This window comes from Phoxinus phoxinus, assembly GCF_949152265.1.
Source record: "Phoxinus phoxinus genome assembly, chromosome: 12".
Classification (NCBI taxonomy): domain Eukaryota; kingdom Metazoa; phylum Chordata; class Actinopteri; order Cypriniformes; family Leuciscidae; genus Phoxinus; species Phoxinus phoxinus.
Genome location: NC_136887.1, coordinates 7,905,678 through 7,921,195, shown reverse-complemented (window position 1 = coordinate 7,921,195; position 15,518 = coordinate 7,905,678). Strand labels below are relative to the sequence as shown.

The 15,518-nt window shown below is 38.9% G+C and overlaps 1 protein-coding gene and 1 long non-coding RNA gene across 2 annotated transcripts; both read left to right on the top strand.

The window, feature by feature from the left end:
- The first annotated feature begins 822 nt into the window (after nucleotides 1–822).
- On the top strand, nucleotides 823–4,227 carry LOC307007869. Its single transcript, XR_013799707.1, has 3 exons — nucleotides 823–1,632; nucleotides 2,398–2,566; nucleotides 4,099–4,227. It is a non-coding gene; the product is annotated as an uncharacterized lncRNA (long non-coding RNA).
- A 3,472-nt stretch (nucleotides 4,228–7,699) lies between these two features.
- Nucleotides 7,700–11,538, top strand: LOC307007868 (uncharacterized protein). The gene is made up of 8 exons (XM_079630265.1): nucleotides 7,700–7,779; nucleotides 7,909–7,975; nucleotides 8,161–8,319; nucleotides 8,433–8,520; nucleotides 9,159–9,323; nucleotides 10,752–10,914; nucleotides 11,087–11,166; nucleotides 11,300–11,538. Exons 1-8 carry the CDS (start codon nucleotides 7,743–7,745, stop codon nucleotides 11,330–11,332), a joined length of 792 nt encoding a protein of 263 aa, XP_079486391.1. The 5' UTR covers nucleotides 7,700–7,742; the 3' UTR covers nucleotides 11,333–11,538.
- Nucleotides 11,539–15,518: the final 3,980 nt, after the last annotated feature.

Genomic DNA, 15,518 nt, shown 5'->3' with positions numbered 1-15,518 from the left:
AAGCCGTTAAGGGATTTATAAGTCAATAACAATACCTTATAATTAATACGGAACTTTATAGGTAACCAATGTAGTGATGATAAGATCGGTGTTATACGATCATATTTTCTTGATCTAGTAAGAACTCTAGCGGCTGCATTTTGGACTAATTGTAGCTTGTTTATTGAGGATGCAGGACAACCAGCTAATAAAGCATTACAGTAATCTAGTCTCGAGGTCATAAATGCATGAACTAACTTTTCTGCATCAGAAACTGATAGCATGTTACGTAGCTTAGCAATGTTTCTACGGTGGAAAAAGGCAGTTTTTGTAACATATGAAATATGATTTTTAAAAGACAGGTTGCAGTGTCTGTCTAGTATGACACCCAGGTCTTTTACTGTAGAGGATAAAGTAGCAGGACATCCTACTATGTTAAAGTTGTATTGTGAGAGGTTTTGTGGGCGGTTTTTTGAACCGATAAGTAGTACCCCTGTCTAGTCTGGATTTAATAGAAGAAAATTACGCATCATCCAATCTTTTATATCTTTAACACACTCTGTCAATTTTGATAATTTAGCGTTTTCATCCGGCCGTGCAACTTCCGGTTCACAAGGACTTTAAGGCACAGAGACACAGTACTCGTTCCTCTTCTAGAGAGAACCGAGGTTACGTTAATAACCGAGTACGTTCTCTTACGAGAGTTCTCTCGTACTGCGTCGAAGACGCTACGGGAACCCAGTGCAAAACGCCGTGCATGCTGAGATCCGACACCAGAGACCCAAGGGCGCGCGCCCGGAGCACACATAGTGTATGATCACTAGAAAAAACTCACACACACTCTCGGAAATAAAGGTACAGTGACGGTACAATTAAGTACTTTAAGGTACAAATTTCACAAATGTGCCTGCAAAGGAACAAACATGTATCCAGCTGAGTACCAAAAAGTACCTTTCCAAAGAAAAGGGGTACACAATGAAATATGCATGGTGAAAGGTACATATATGTACCATTTGAAAAGGTACATTGTCATATAAAGTAATAGTTAAGGTACAACATTCACAAATGTACCATTAAAGGTCCTATTGTGTTCCCATGGGGTACTTAGAAGTACCTTTCGGGTACAAATCCTGTAGGGTACAAAAAAGTACCTTATTCAAGTCAAAGGGTACACTTCCTGTGGGGTACTAAGAAGTACTTTACAGGGTACACAATCCTCTGGGGTAGCAGCTACTTGCGTGCCTTTTCTAAGACTGATAGAGCCTTTGTCCTAATTTGTAAATGTGGTATGCTGAATAATCCTCTGTGATAAGTGCATAATTATGATCACTATCAGTTTTAGTTAGTATTTTCATTTGTTTCTGCTAAGGGATTATTTATAGATTTCTACTCGATTGTTATAATTATTATCATGATTGTTTTCATTTAAATAATTGTTGCATATATTTTGGGTTCTATAATAAGCACTATTGGTTCGAATTAATTCAATAAGTATTATAGTTCAGATGGATGATGTGTGTGCTTGGTTGTGCGGGCGTGGGCGCGTCATTGCGTGCTTTTAGAGAAGGAGTTCTCGCGATACGTTTCATTCAGGATAAAGCAACGCTCAGTCACGTCACATCGCTTGAACTTTTTCATTATCATCCTTTACAGGTAACGAATGTATAACATGCACACCATCATTGTTTTAGATCTTCATAAGAAGGACTGTTAACTGTATTGTTTCCTATGTATATGAGACTGTTGAGTCTGTAAACTGTTTATAGTGTTACTGTTACGATCTGTGCTGCGCACATTGTTAGCAAAGGTGGTGTGATTAGCGCGCCGCGAGTTATGCAGAGATAAAATGCGGAGATAAAGTACCGAGTATAGTGTTATTCTGCATGTTTTGTTTTCCTTTATTCATTAATTCTGTGTTATGAGTTTATTTCGTGCTGTTTCACTGATAGTGAGTACGTTATGTATGTGACGTCATGAGTATAGTCGAGTGAACTTGGATGTACATCAATGGCATGAATGGAATTTGAGTGTTTACATGAACAGCATGTAAACAAGCGAAACAAACGAAATAAAAGCCTCTTATTTACGAGACCGGTTTGAGAGACCTCCAGCTCACAGCGGGGTCTCTGAGCAGGACTGGCCGAGCGACGAGCTAGCGGCCGGGGCAGGTGCCTGCTGGCTGTCGCCTCACATGGAGCTTCTCAACTCCGAAAACTTTGAAGCAAATTGTCAATTCGGCATACATTTTCACAAGACTGCCTATATTCGAAATCTAAACAGTTATTTTCTCGACTAAAATGTTCTCATAAGTGAATTTAGTGATGAATAAGATGGCGAAAATAGTTAAAATTGTCCTGTTGTTGGTCTGTCTAATATTATGACTGGGTGTTTTTTCGCGCCGTTATTCGCGCCTTCTAGGTCAGTGGTCACGCCTCTTTCTTTCACTCGACTCGGCACGGCAGTCGCTGGAGGCTGACGCTTGACAGCTCAACAATGGCCTTGCCAACTTTATCCTCAGATGAGCTGATCCAAATATTATTAGAAGGTGGCTTAACTATGACCGAAGTTGAAGTGCAGAAATTCAGAGGTGAGTAATACTGTCGTTAGCTAACGTACATTTGAAAGTGACACTTGCGGCCCGCTGATTAAAGTTGGCTGCACGTTAGCTACAGTTAGATCAAACTAACATTATATCGGGACTTATTTCTAAGTTACCACTAACGTTCGTTACATGTAGCTAGTTGTAAATATTGTAAAGAAAAAAGCATAACGTTAGCTGACCTTAGCTATACCAGTTAGCTTAGAGTTGGCTACAGCTATCGTTAGCTAGCTCGAGTCCATCATACAGCCAACAAACTCAACTGAAAAGTTAAATAGTGATGCAGCTATGTAGATAATCAATTATGTAAGTGTTTAGTGTACGGGTATTGTATATTTATAAGTTGAAGACGTTGGATGATGTTCGATTCCATTTGTGCACGTGGAACTGTGTAACACAGTTTAACATTAGAAGATGGCGGCTATGTTGTGTACGTTAAAATTCCTGGGTCTTCTCTACAGCAGTGTTTCTCAAACCTTTTTCAACATTGTACCCCCTTTGAATTGCTTTTTTAAGCCAAGTATCCCCATATCTAGTGCAAAACATTTTTGGTAGAATTTTTTTATATATATAAAGAGGAAGAATATTTACTAAACAGTTTTTTTAACCCTCTGGGCTTCTTTGTGCACGAAAACGTTTACGTTTTGAAATTATTTTTTTGCTTCATCAGAGGGGGATGAAACTTGGTGACTTTTGTTATATTACCTATGTGAACACAAAAAAAATCAAGGAGATGATTCAGATATGTTAAAGAGTCGTAAAAAAATAGTCACACTTAGCTTCCTTCGTGCAAAAATGACCGACCATAGGAAATGAATGGGAAATACGAAAAAAGTGTACAGCAATGAAGGGGTGGCGCTCTAAAACATCAAGAGTGCAGTAACACACCAACCCCAGTCAAAACGTTTTTTGAAGATTTATTACCATTTATAGAATTTAAATGAATAAAATACCAATTAATTGTTAAATGTCTGTATAAAGTGTTTTGAATTATCACTATCCATCCCTTATTTTGTTCGCTTTTTTAATTATCAAATATTGAGTAACAAAACTGTTTGTATATATATATATATATATATATATATATATATATTAATTCTAATGGAAAATATAGCTCATAATTATATAATTAATGCAAAGTATCATAATCTTTAAGAAATTCTAAATAATAATAAGAAAATATTATTGAATAGCCAAGTGTAACACATAAATGAAGAAGCCCAGAGGGTTAAACAAAAAAAATTTAAATGCTATATTTCAAATGTAGAATCCATCACTTAATTCATTATCATAGTATAATTATTGTAGGTATTATGCATGATATATTTTTAAATTAGTATTTTTTGCAAAATATTCACATACTCCAAAGTATCCCTAGGGGTACATGTACCAATATTTGAGAAACACTGCTCTACGGTACAAATGAAATCTGGGTATTTCTGAAATGTGGACAACCAGTTACTGTGTATATACCCATGCATGAGTAATGATCAAATTCAAATGTGCTATTTATTCCGTAGAAAATGAAGTGGATGGAGAGACGGTACACTTGGGCTTAACTGACTCAATGCTAGACCATCTATTTAAAGGCTCGTTCAAAAAGCAGGCCAAGTTCCTTCAAATAGTACGACAGATGCAAGAGCCTGGACCAGAGTATGTGAGCGGAGCGGAGCGGAAGGAATTTGCGCTCCACGCTCAAAGCATTTCATAATTACTCCGCTCAAGCTCCGCTCCGGGTGTACAATTTCCCGCTCCTCGCTCGCTCCCCACTCCGTCCTTAAAGGGATACTCCACTTTTTTTGGAAATAGGCTCATTTTACAGCTCCCCCAGAGTTAAACAGTTGAGTTTTACCGTTTTCGAATCCATTCAGCCGATCTCCGGTTCTGACGGTACCACTTTTAGCATAGCTTAGCATAGATCATTGATTCTGATGGGACCATTAGCATTTCTTTCCAAATGACCAACGAGTTTCGATATTTTTCCTATTTAAAACTTGACTCTTCTGTAGTTAAACCGTGTACTAAGATCGACGGAAAATGAAAAGTTGCGATTTTACAAGCCTATATGGCTAGGAACTACTCTCATTCCGGCGTAAGAATCAAGGAACTGTGCGGCCGTACCATGGGTGCGGGCGTAATGATATGACGAAGCACTTGCCGTCAACAAACCAACGTGACAACCTGCTTGCACAGGGAGCGTGCCTTGTAGCATGGAGACATTTGTGAGAGACGATTTAGAGAACATCTAAACAGACCCGAACACCATACAAGGGTATACGCTACCTCACCAGAACTCTACAACAAAACTACTAACGTTATATACTGTACAAGACGAATGATCGAGGAAACCTAGCACTCACTGATTGCATTTCACAGGAAGATAACAACGGCAGTGCTTTTACAAAAAGTTAAATTGTTATACAGTACTTCCAGTGATGCGCGGGTTGATCCAAAATGAGTTACGAGTTATCCAAAAATATTTGTAATGATATTCGGGTCGCGGTCGGTCGGGTCGTTTGAAATATGCCAATTAAACCTTTGTAATTTATATAGTACTAGACTCAACGTTCTATGAAATACACAGGTCTACACTTTATTGGCTGAATAACTGCGCGAGGATGACGCACGAGCTCAGTCTGCAGCAGAGATGACAGTGGGAAATCCTTATTTACCTGAATGTTGAGCGCGTTATTAACTTTTGAATAAAAGCTGACGCGGGACAAAATGCCCGATTTCCCAACGCGTTGAACTGAGCAATGCCTTTGTGCCATTTTAATAGGCTACTTTTAAACGCATATAATGACAGTTTTATGTATTTGCTGAGAGGGGGCGGGGTTTTTGTTGGGAAAGTCGGGGGAGAGACGCACACTTTGATTAGACTGGATAAACACATGCAGCATCTTAATTGTTAAGAAAATGAAACGAAATAAATGAATAAATCAGCCTTTATTAAAAAACACTAGGCGATCATACAGCATTCAAATGCGCACCCTTCCGTCTATGGCCCAATGACGCTACGATGAGCATTTACTAGCTACTTAAAAAAAAAACGCGGGTCAGGTACAATATTTTCTTTCTTTATTTTGCGGTCCGAGTTGCGGGCGGGTTAGTTGAAAACGTCGGTCGGGTGCGGGTTGTTTATACATTGACCCGCGCATCACTGTATACTTACAGCCATGGGTGATAATGATGATGCACTTGGACCTGTCTGTACATTGAAGATTGTTGGGATGGCTGTATCCTTAGACGCTGTACCATACTGTCCGTGTTTTCTTTATAGTCATCTGGTCCAAAATGCTTTCAGCAAACACGCCATTTTTTGATAGATTCTATCAGTGTTTTTAGATCAATGTTCAGAGCACCATTGATTTTTTTAGTTTATTTTTGTTCGTTGGTATTCGGTGTAACATTACGGTAGAATATACCTTCGCCTTACTATCACAGCCCTTTACTACGCACAGAACCATGGCTAATAATCGCACAGGAAACCTAATTTGCCGCCTAAAAACTACACAAACTTAGTCCCGGTCATGTTGGAAGTTACCGAGCTGGGGACTATTTTCAGGTGCTTCGTCATATCATTACGCCCGCACCCATGGTACGGCCGCACAGCTCCTTGATTCTTACGCCGGAATGAGAGTAGTTCCTAGCCATATAGGCTTGTAAAATCGCAACTTTTCATTTTCCGTCGATCTTAGTACACGGTTTAACTACAGAAGAGTCAAGTTTTAAATAGGAAAAATATTGAAACTCGTTGGTCATTTGGAAAGAAATGCTAATGGTCCCATCAGAATCAATGATCTATGCTAAGCTATGCTAAAACTGGTACCGTCAGACCCGGAGATCGGCTGAATGGATTCGAAAACGGTAAAACTCAACTGTTTAACTCTGGGGGAGCTGTAAAATGAGCCTATTTCCTAAAAAAGTGGAGTATCCCTTTAATATGTCTCGCTCCGTTTTCGCTCCACGGTAAATTTATATATATATTTTTTTAAATAACACCAACTTCTGATCAGAAGATGCATGCATGTACTCACTGTAAAACGAATACGCAGTACTAAGAGAAGAACATTCATGCTTTATTGGATTTTTGAACAGCCCCAAACCAATAAATTCCTTTAGCTCACTTTTAAACAAAGCAAAATAAAAAATAAGAGTTGAATGAGGCTAAATTAAATAAATTATCAAACGAAAAACATTATATTAAATAAATTATCAAACGAAAAACATTACATTCAATTAAATAAATAAATCACAAACTAAAATATGAAGTTAAACAAATTGCCAAACGAAAAAATATAGATCTCTTTATGCCAATTTTTATATTAATTTTAATTCTATGAACAGAAAAAATGCTGGCTGGTTGAACATATTTTTTATTAGCAAAGCTAGCTATATCTTCTCCAGTGCTGCGTTTACTTTCAGAAAAACTAGCTTTTGCAGAGTGGCAGGTGCCAAGCACATGCGATTATTGCTGGACATCAGACCAGCAATAGAAAACACCCTTTCCACGCTGGCCGAACCACTGGGAATGCTAAATACGCGTCTTGCAATTTGTGAAAGTTGTGGCAGTACATTAGAGTTGTCTTTCCAGAAGCGAAGGACGTGATCGGTGTTCAATCTGGGCATTCCAAGGTATTTTTTGATGTTGTAATCACCTCCCCGCACTCGCGTTCTCCTTTGTCACGGTAATATTTCAAAAACTCCATCTTTCTGTCTTTCTTTACTGTGCTTAACAACTTATAAAATCGTCCATCATATAATGGAGTTGCACAGGCGAAAATTGCGAGGGGGTCGATCAAAATATCATTAAAAGCATGTGTAAAATGAATTTCATGATAATACTTTATTTAAATGTTTGTGAAAGTACTAGGAAAACAATACAAATGCAAACAAATGCAAAATATGATTATAAACATTTTGATTCCCCCTCCGTTGCCTCACAGTGGTATGGTCCTCCTGGCTCGTGATTCGTAATTGAGCGATAGTGGAGCGGTTTCGGAGCGAGAGAAAATCAACGCTCCGACATAAAAAAAAATCCGCTCCTCGCTCCTGGCAAAATCACGCAACTCCGCTCCTCGCTCCGCTCCCACTCCGCACCGCTCACATACTCTGGCCTGGACACGGAGAGGCCTGTCCCGCTCAAAGCAACACACAACCCAAAATGGGTAGAGGCTGTGTAACGGCTACTCACAGCACAGGTAGCCCTAGGTCTCCCACCTTCCTTCCATCTTGTTCTCCCCCCCCCCCCCTTCCCCCCCCCCCCCCCCTTCTCCCCCCCCCCCCTTCCCCCCCGCAATTATTATAAATATTATTATTTATTCTTCCAGAGGACATGGACACAGAGGAGATGCACACTATTACATTCCAAGTGCTAGATGTTGATGCTGCTACGAGGCAAGTGTTGAGTTTCATTCAACTGTAACACTGCAACACCAACTCCCTTTTATTAAGCTCTCATACTTACCTGTTTTAAAGAAATCGAAACAAATCATTGTACTTTACGGTGGCCGTGAGGGCCTCTCGGCTACCGTAGTACTTACTAACAGACGTAAATTGTCTATTTTTTCTTGTAAAACTAGTTCTCAGTCCTTTGGGAGACTGCCCGATGTTTATGTCCTCCCATCATTCCCTAAAGAGCTTCAAGCAAAGCTAGATGCCAAAGAGGAGGTCCAGAGAGTGCCACAATACAGGCACAAAATAATAAGAGTATTGCATGAGACTGTTGCCATGTATACTATGTAAGTGCTACTGGCTGTATTCTTTGTATTGTTTCCATAGCTTGTAATTATGATTGGCGACAGGTTCAGTGTCGATTCTGCATTTACTTTTACTTGTTTCTGTTCTATGGTAGGTATCCCACTCACGCAGAATATGTCAAGGTAGCCCAGGCATTAATCCGAAAATACCCATTCCTGAAGGATGTTACGGGAAATGGCTATGTAAGTAGCTTTGCTTAATTTACTACATGATAAATATTAAACCATGTGAATGAGCCCTTGATTGTCATTGTTTTCTAGCTTGCTTTGTTGTAGTCCTATCCTTCATCCTAATAGGTGTGTATTAAGTCTCAGGAGTGACAATGGAAGCGTCCATATGCCAATCGTTTCCCAGTTTATTGGAACAATGTGACCCCTTTCCTGCAGCAGGTCACTGAGTGAAAGCACAAATGTTTACCTCAAAGCTTCCTCCAGACCTCCACCAATGAGGTGGGATAATTAATTAGTTAATATCCAGTCAATTGTACAATTGATTAATCAGGTCTGCCCTGGTCACTTAATCCAATAGTATAGGACAGTAAATGGTAGATGCAGTTTTACTTTCAGGAAGTAGTGGAGCTGGTGAATATAGCCTATAGGCTACTGTATATGGACACACATTTGTGCCTTAATTCCGCGACCTGCTGCAGGTGAGTGGTCATATTTCACATATAAACTGTGAAACGGTCGTTTGGTGTATGGATGCTTCCATTGTAACTCCTGAGACCTAATACACATAAATAAGGACGAAGCATGGGACTAGCTTTGTTCATCCAAAGTGAGTGGTTTTGAGTAAATTGGATTTTTTTTGTTGAAATAAGCATACCTGGCACATGTCACTGAAACGTAAATTCAAGACCGAACGTGCTCCGCTTGTCCAAAATGATGAAGTGAAACTGATCAAAGAGAAGTTTGCCCATGGAACGAAGTCCAAGCTACCTGACGCTGAGAGTCCAAACAACTCTCTGAGAACCAAGCCACGATCAGTGAGTTGGATTTAAACAATTTTTGTTGTTTGATTGTCAAACGGGCGGGGCGGAGGGTGATGATGATTAGGCCTAAAAAAAAAAGAAGGTTGGTTGTCAGTTGAGGTCGGTAAGGATTTCTTTTCTTTTTTTAATCCATTCTTCTTTTTTTCAAAACGTTATAAATCCATCCACTTTTTCCATAATCTTATGGTTTGTCTTTTTTAAAAAGTATTTTGTCTTTTATTTTTGGTGTTCGCGTTTATGTGGAAAAAACAATGTTATGGACGTGACAGTTCTCCATTACGGACGTGACCGCTCTGAAAGCGGCACTAAAAGACTAAAGCTTTCACAGTGACCTCAAACAGAAAGCACAAAACCTTTCTTTAAGGTCTTTATTTCATTTTGTATTAATTGTATCTTAATTTTAATCAATGTTTCATTAACCAATTTCCTGGATTTAATAAATACAAAGTAAATATAGCAGATAATCACAACACGGAGACGCCTGCGCCTGAACTGGAGCTTAAGCTTTTCATCTATGAACAGAAACTCAGCGTATAATGTATACTCGCCTCACAGACTTAAAAAAATATGAAATATATCTATTATTTACAGAAAGCTTGAAATCTCTACTTTTAAACAGAACCATTCAAAACAAAATTAAACTATGTAATCCGTATGAAATGTGCATTTCTCTCCGGCGCGTTCACTACTGCGAAGATCGCAAGTCACGTCAGTATAGTCAACTTCATCTTTGCAGGCAGCCGACACCGAAAACACTTGTTAATTAATAATAAACAATTAAAATGTCTCATTGCAATATTTTACATATTCATAATCAAATTTTGAGTGGCTCAATAGCGCGATATGCGGTTTTATCGCCATTTATTCCTCTTTCTCTTAGAATACAGAATAGTCAAATCTCTGTCTCTGTCCCACATTACACTCCCTTGGCCTGATCCTTTTTTTTTTTTTTTTCTGTTCTGTTACTATTTTGGTCAATAGGAACTTGATGTTCTTGGGGAAGATGCATTTTCAATTGCTGGTCATGTTAAAATTCTACAAACACAATACAGCAAGGCGCAGCCAGACACTGCGATTGTACGCGACCTAATGCAGAGAACTTTAGCATGGAGGCAAAAGGAGATCGCTGAAGGAATGAGTGTTGAGGACACTGTGAAGTAATATCCTTTCTTAAAGACACCCTCAGGAGTAAGTGTTAAAAGTTAGATGTACCCTAGAACAACATCGGGCTGAACAACTAGACCTTATATAGACCAAATAAATAAGTCTGGATTTTGTAAACATGGTTTGTTTAAACAGAGCTAGTATAGTCTAGAACTATACTCCACTTTGCGTTCTCACAACTCCCCATAGCGTGTTAAAATACTCTGTAATCCCCTTTCCCTCATGGTCAGGTGCTTAATTGTCTTTGTCTTTCTGCAGCTGTTGGAGGAGGTGGGTCGTATCCACTCCACAGCGAGCATTAGCTTCACTGATGGCTTCAACCAGATTGTTCATAAAGTGCTTGCCCTGGCTCAAGGAAAATCTCCACTAGCCAAACAGTACTTGGAGGCCAGAGAAGAAGCGCTCACCGAGGATCTACCAGGTACTTACAAATAGCTTATTATGAGTGTACTCGCACAAATCAGTAGACAATTCAAAGTGCATTCTGAGATGATAATCAGATTGTGTGTGACTGTGTGTGTGTATAAGCTACTGGATGCCTACAATTTCCTTCAGGATGAATAAAGTATCGATTTTTCTTGATTCCCTTCTAGGAATGGACTTCAGAGCGGCGCTAATCCTCCTGCCAATCATTTTTAAAGAGAGTGTGGATCATCACATTATGATGGGAGAGGTATGCATCTCTAGCACTCTAGTGTTTTTATTTATTTTTTTGGTGGGGGTGGGGGGGTCCATCCACTATCTCTTTTTTTTTTTTTGGACCAAACATATGTTTTCATCCCTATCTACTTTGCTGTATTCTTCAGGGTGAGCACAACACACCATACCCAATTGTCTAGGTCACCCAAGAAGACTGGAAGTCCACATTTGAGGGACGAAGCTCCTGTTCCCTGAAGGTAGACAGGGTCCAAGATATCCATGCATTTCTTTCCTCAGTGGGAGAGAAATTGTTTTTTGAGGAAAACATTTCTGGATTTTTCTTCTAACAATGGACTTAATTGGTTACCATCGTTTTTGAGTCCAAATCAATGCGGTTTCAAAAGTCTTTGAAGTGTTTAAACGGGCTGTACGCGATCACTGCTGAAGAAGAGGTTGTTATCTAGCGAAACGATAGCTCATAAAAAAAAAAAAAGTTCGGATTGAGCTGATCAACAAATGGACAGGGAACTATGTCATCACGTTGAAAGGTCACACCGGCAATACTATTTAAACTACTATTCATATTCATCAGAATGTTATTCATATACTATTCATATTCACTGAATACTATTACTAATATATATATAATAGAAAACGTACGGTCGCATTGTGAACAGTGGGGCGGTACTTCTGCCGGCTTGACCTTTCAACGTGATATAGTTCCCTGTCCGTTTGTTGATCAGCTCAATCCGACCTATTGAAGGTAAAAAGTATAAATTATCTTCTTTTTTTTTAATGAGCTATCGCTTCGCTAGATAACAACCTCTTCTTCAGCTGTGATCGCGTACAGCCCGTTTAAACACTTCAAAGACTTTTGAAACTGCATTGATTTGGACTTTAAAAAACGATGGTAACCAATGAAGTCCATTGTTAGACGAAAAATCCAGAAATGTTTTCCTCAAACTATTTCTCTCCCACTGAGGAAAGAAAGACATGGATATTTTGGATGGCATTGGGGTGAGTACATTTATTAGGAAATTAATTTTGGGGTGAACTAATCCTTTAAGCATACAATGAACACTCTGTTTTAGCTTTTAGTCTGTAAAAAGCATTATGTTCTGTTCTTACACTGCAAAGTAATGCATTCATAAAGTGATTCTGCAGGAAGTAATGCATTCATAAAGTGAGTTGTTTAAATGTGAAAAACTTTGTTCATTAAAATGTATTGCAAACGAAGACTGATGTGTGGTAGTTATTCTCTTTCCAGTATTTTCATTTGTACAGTTTAACTTCTTTTAAATCATTGATTGTGGGAAAACAAAACATTGCTTTCTTTTGCTCTCATTCTTTTCTATTTATCAAGGACATGTTTGCCACTTTATAGGTACAATGGCATCGTCGCTGGGGTGGTACCCCTAACGAAAACAAATTGGTACCATCTAATTGGGTACCTTTTTGTACCAGTGGATTAAGGTACAAATGTATTGCTTAGGTACCAAATTGTCTCTCAAAAGGTACCGTATAAAAGGGTACAACTCTGTACCTATGGTAAGGGTACCATTGCTGTACCTCGGGGGTACCACCCCAGCGACGAGCCATTTGCACCCTCAAAGGTACATATTTGTACCTAAAAGGCACAAACTGTAGGGGTACTTATTTGTACCCATTAATATGGTACAAGTTTGTTGCCCTTGGGGGTACTACCCCAGCGACGAGCATTTGTACCTTTTTTTTGTCTTTTCTGTACCTTTATTTCTGAGAGTGTAGAGTGCATCTCATGAAGCTTCATTTGACAAGCATATATTTACAGAGCACAACTCAGTGTTACACTTGTATATAATGGAAGAACAAGACGGAAACAAACAGGGTCAACAGCCGGGGAGAAGAAGAGGAGTAAGGATGTGTGGTGGAAGGGTACGGAGGCAAAATAGTGGAAGAGATCAAGATTGTGGACATGTTTATAATGAAATGCCACTATTGCAGACCATGTTCTCAATCATGACCTTACAATGACTGAGGTGGGTGAAAAGGTGCAGCCGGATGTTGGGAGAACAACAGTGTCTTCAGTCATTCAAACGTTTGTAGACAGAACAGGTGTGTAATCAGACATTATTTTCTGTACTGTAATACTGTATACATACTGTATACAGTACTAATTAGCATTTTACACTGTATATATATTATATATATATGTATATGAATGTATATGTATGTCATTGTGATTTAAAGAATATAAATATAAATCGAAGCCATAGTTTAAATCTGAAAATACTTTACACTTTTATATTGACAACATGACTAATCATTTTGACTGTTGTGACCAATGACACAAGTACTATTAATTCTGATGGCACTAGTATGTTCATTCACATAAATACTGACTTTTGAGAGATGAACTAAGGATTTTGAGCAGGTTACAGGCTTACTTCCATTGTGTGGTGCTGCTAGTATGAATTATTTTGAGAAATGCATTTACTGGTTTGAATATATTAAGGATGATTCAAGAAATGTACCAAAGTGACTGAGAAAAACTGCAAAAGTACATTAAGGGCAAACAGTAGACTATGTGCAAAGGGATTTGGTAAATGGGTGAACATTATTTCATCAGGTAGGCTGCAACATCCCTGAATAAACATCCTTTTTGATCATGGAGTAAAATTCCAATTAGATTTGAGGAATAAGTTCACAGTTAATATAAATTTCAGGCTAAAACCAATGCAGAGCCTAGCTCCAAGTCAATGAACTTTTGTAAACTTAGATCGTGACAGACGTGCAGACTGTCACAGTGTCTGGTTTGTATATTCCTGGTGTCCACTAGAGGTTCTCTTCCCCACGGTGTCATCCACATTATGAACTCCATTCCCCACAATCTGTGGCAAGGCAAGGCAAGGCAAGTTTATTTATATAGCACATTTCATACACAATTGTAATTCAAAGTGCTTTACATAGAAGAAATTAAAATAATCAAAAGAAATAAGAATAATTAAAACAGTTTAGAGTAAAAAATAAAAATAAAATACAGTGCAAACAGTCGGACGCACAGTAGCACAGTGCTCATTCAGTAAATGCAAAGCTAAACAGATGTGTTTTGAGTCTGGATTTGAATGTGGCTACTGTAGGAGCACACCTGATCTCTTCTGGAAGCTGGTTCCAGCTGCGGCTGGCATAATAGCTAAAAGCGGACTCTCCTTGCTTAGAGCGAACCCTTGGTATTTCTAGTTGATGTGATCCTAATGATCTGAGTGATCTGTTGGGTTTATATTCAGTGAGCATATCTGCAATGTATTGAGGTCCTAGGCCATTAAATGATTTATATACCAGTAATAATACTTTAAAATCAATCCTAAATGTGACTGGAAGCCAGTGTAAAGACCTGAGGACTGGTGTGATGTGTTAAAATTTTCTGGTTCTGCTCAGAATCCTGGCGGCAGCGTTCTGTACGAGCTGCAACTGTCTTATGGTCTTTTTGGGAAGGCCAGTAAGGAGTCCATTACAATAATCCACCCTGCTGGTGATGAAAGCATGCACAATTTTCTCTAAGTCTTGACTGGAAACAAAGCATCTAATTCTTGCAATATTTTTTAGATGATAGTATGCTGATTTAGTTATTGATTTGACATGACTACTGAAGCTAAGGTCTGACTCTAGAGACACACCAAGATTCCTGACTTGATTTTTAGTTGTTTGACCTCTGGAGTGAAGGTATGCATTCACCTTGAGAACTTCATCTTTGTTTCCAAACGCAATGACTTCAGTTTTGTCTTTGTTTAACTGAAGAAAGTTTTGGCACATCCAACTGTTGACTTCATCAATGCATTGGAACAGGGAGTCAATGGGGCTGTAATCGTTAGGCGATAGGGCTAAGTAGATCTGTGTGTCGTCTGCATAGCTGTGGTAAGAGATTTGGTTCTTTCTCATTATTTGGCTCATTGGAAGCATGTACAGGTTGAATAGGAGTGGCGCAAGAATTGAGCCTTGAGGAACTCCGCGTGTCATGGATGTCCACTCAGACTTATGGTCTCCTATACTCACATAATAACCTCTCGCTTCTAAGTATGACCTGAACCATTTTAGGACTATCCCAGAAAGCCCCACCCAGTTTTCCAGCCTGTCAAGAAGTATGTTGTGATCGACAGTGTCAAATGCAGCACTGAGGTCGAGTAGTACCAACACTGATAATTTGCCTGTATCAGTATTTAAGCGAATATCGTTAATTATCTTTATGAGCGCTGTCTCTGTGCTGTGATGCGATCGGAAACCAGATTGAAAATTGTCAAAGTATCCATTCGAGCTTAAGAATTTGTTCAGCTGATTGAAAACAACTTTTTCAATGATCTTGCCAATGAAAGGAAGATTTGAGATCGGTCTGTAATTGCTTAATATAGT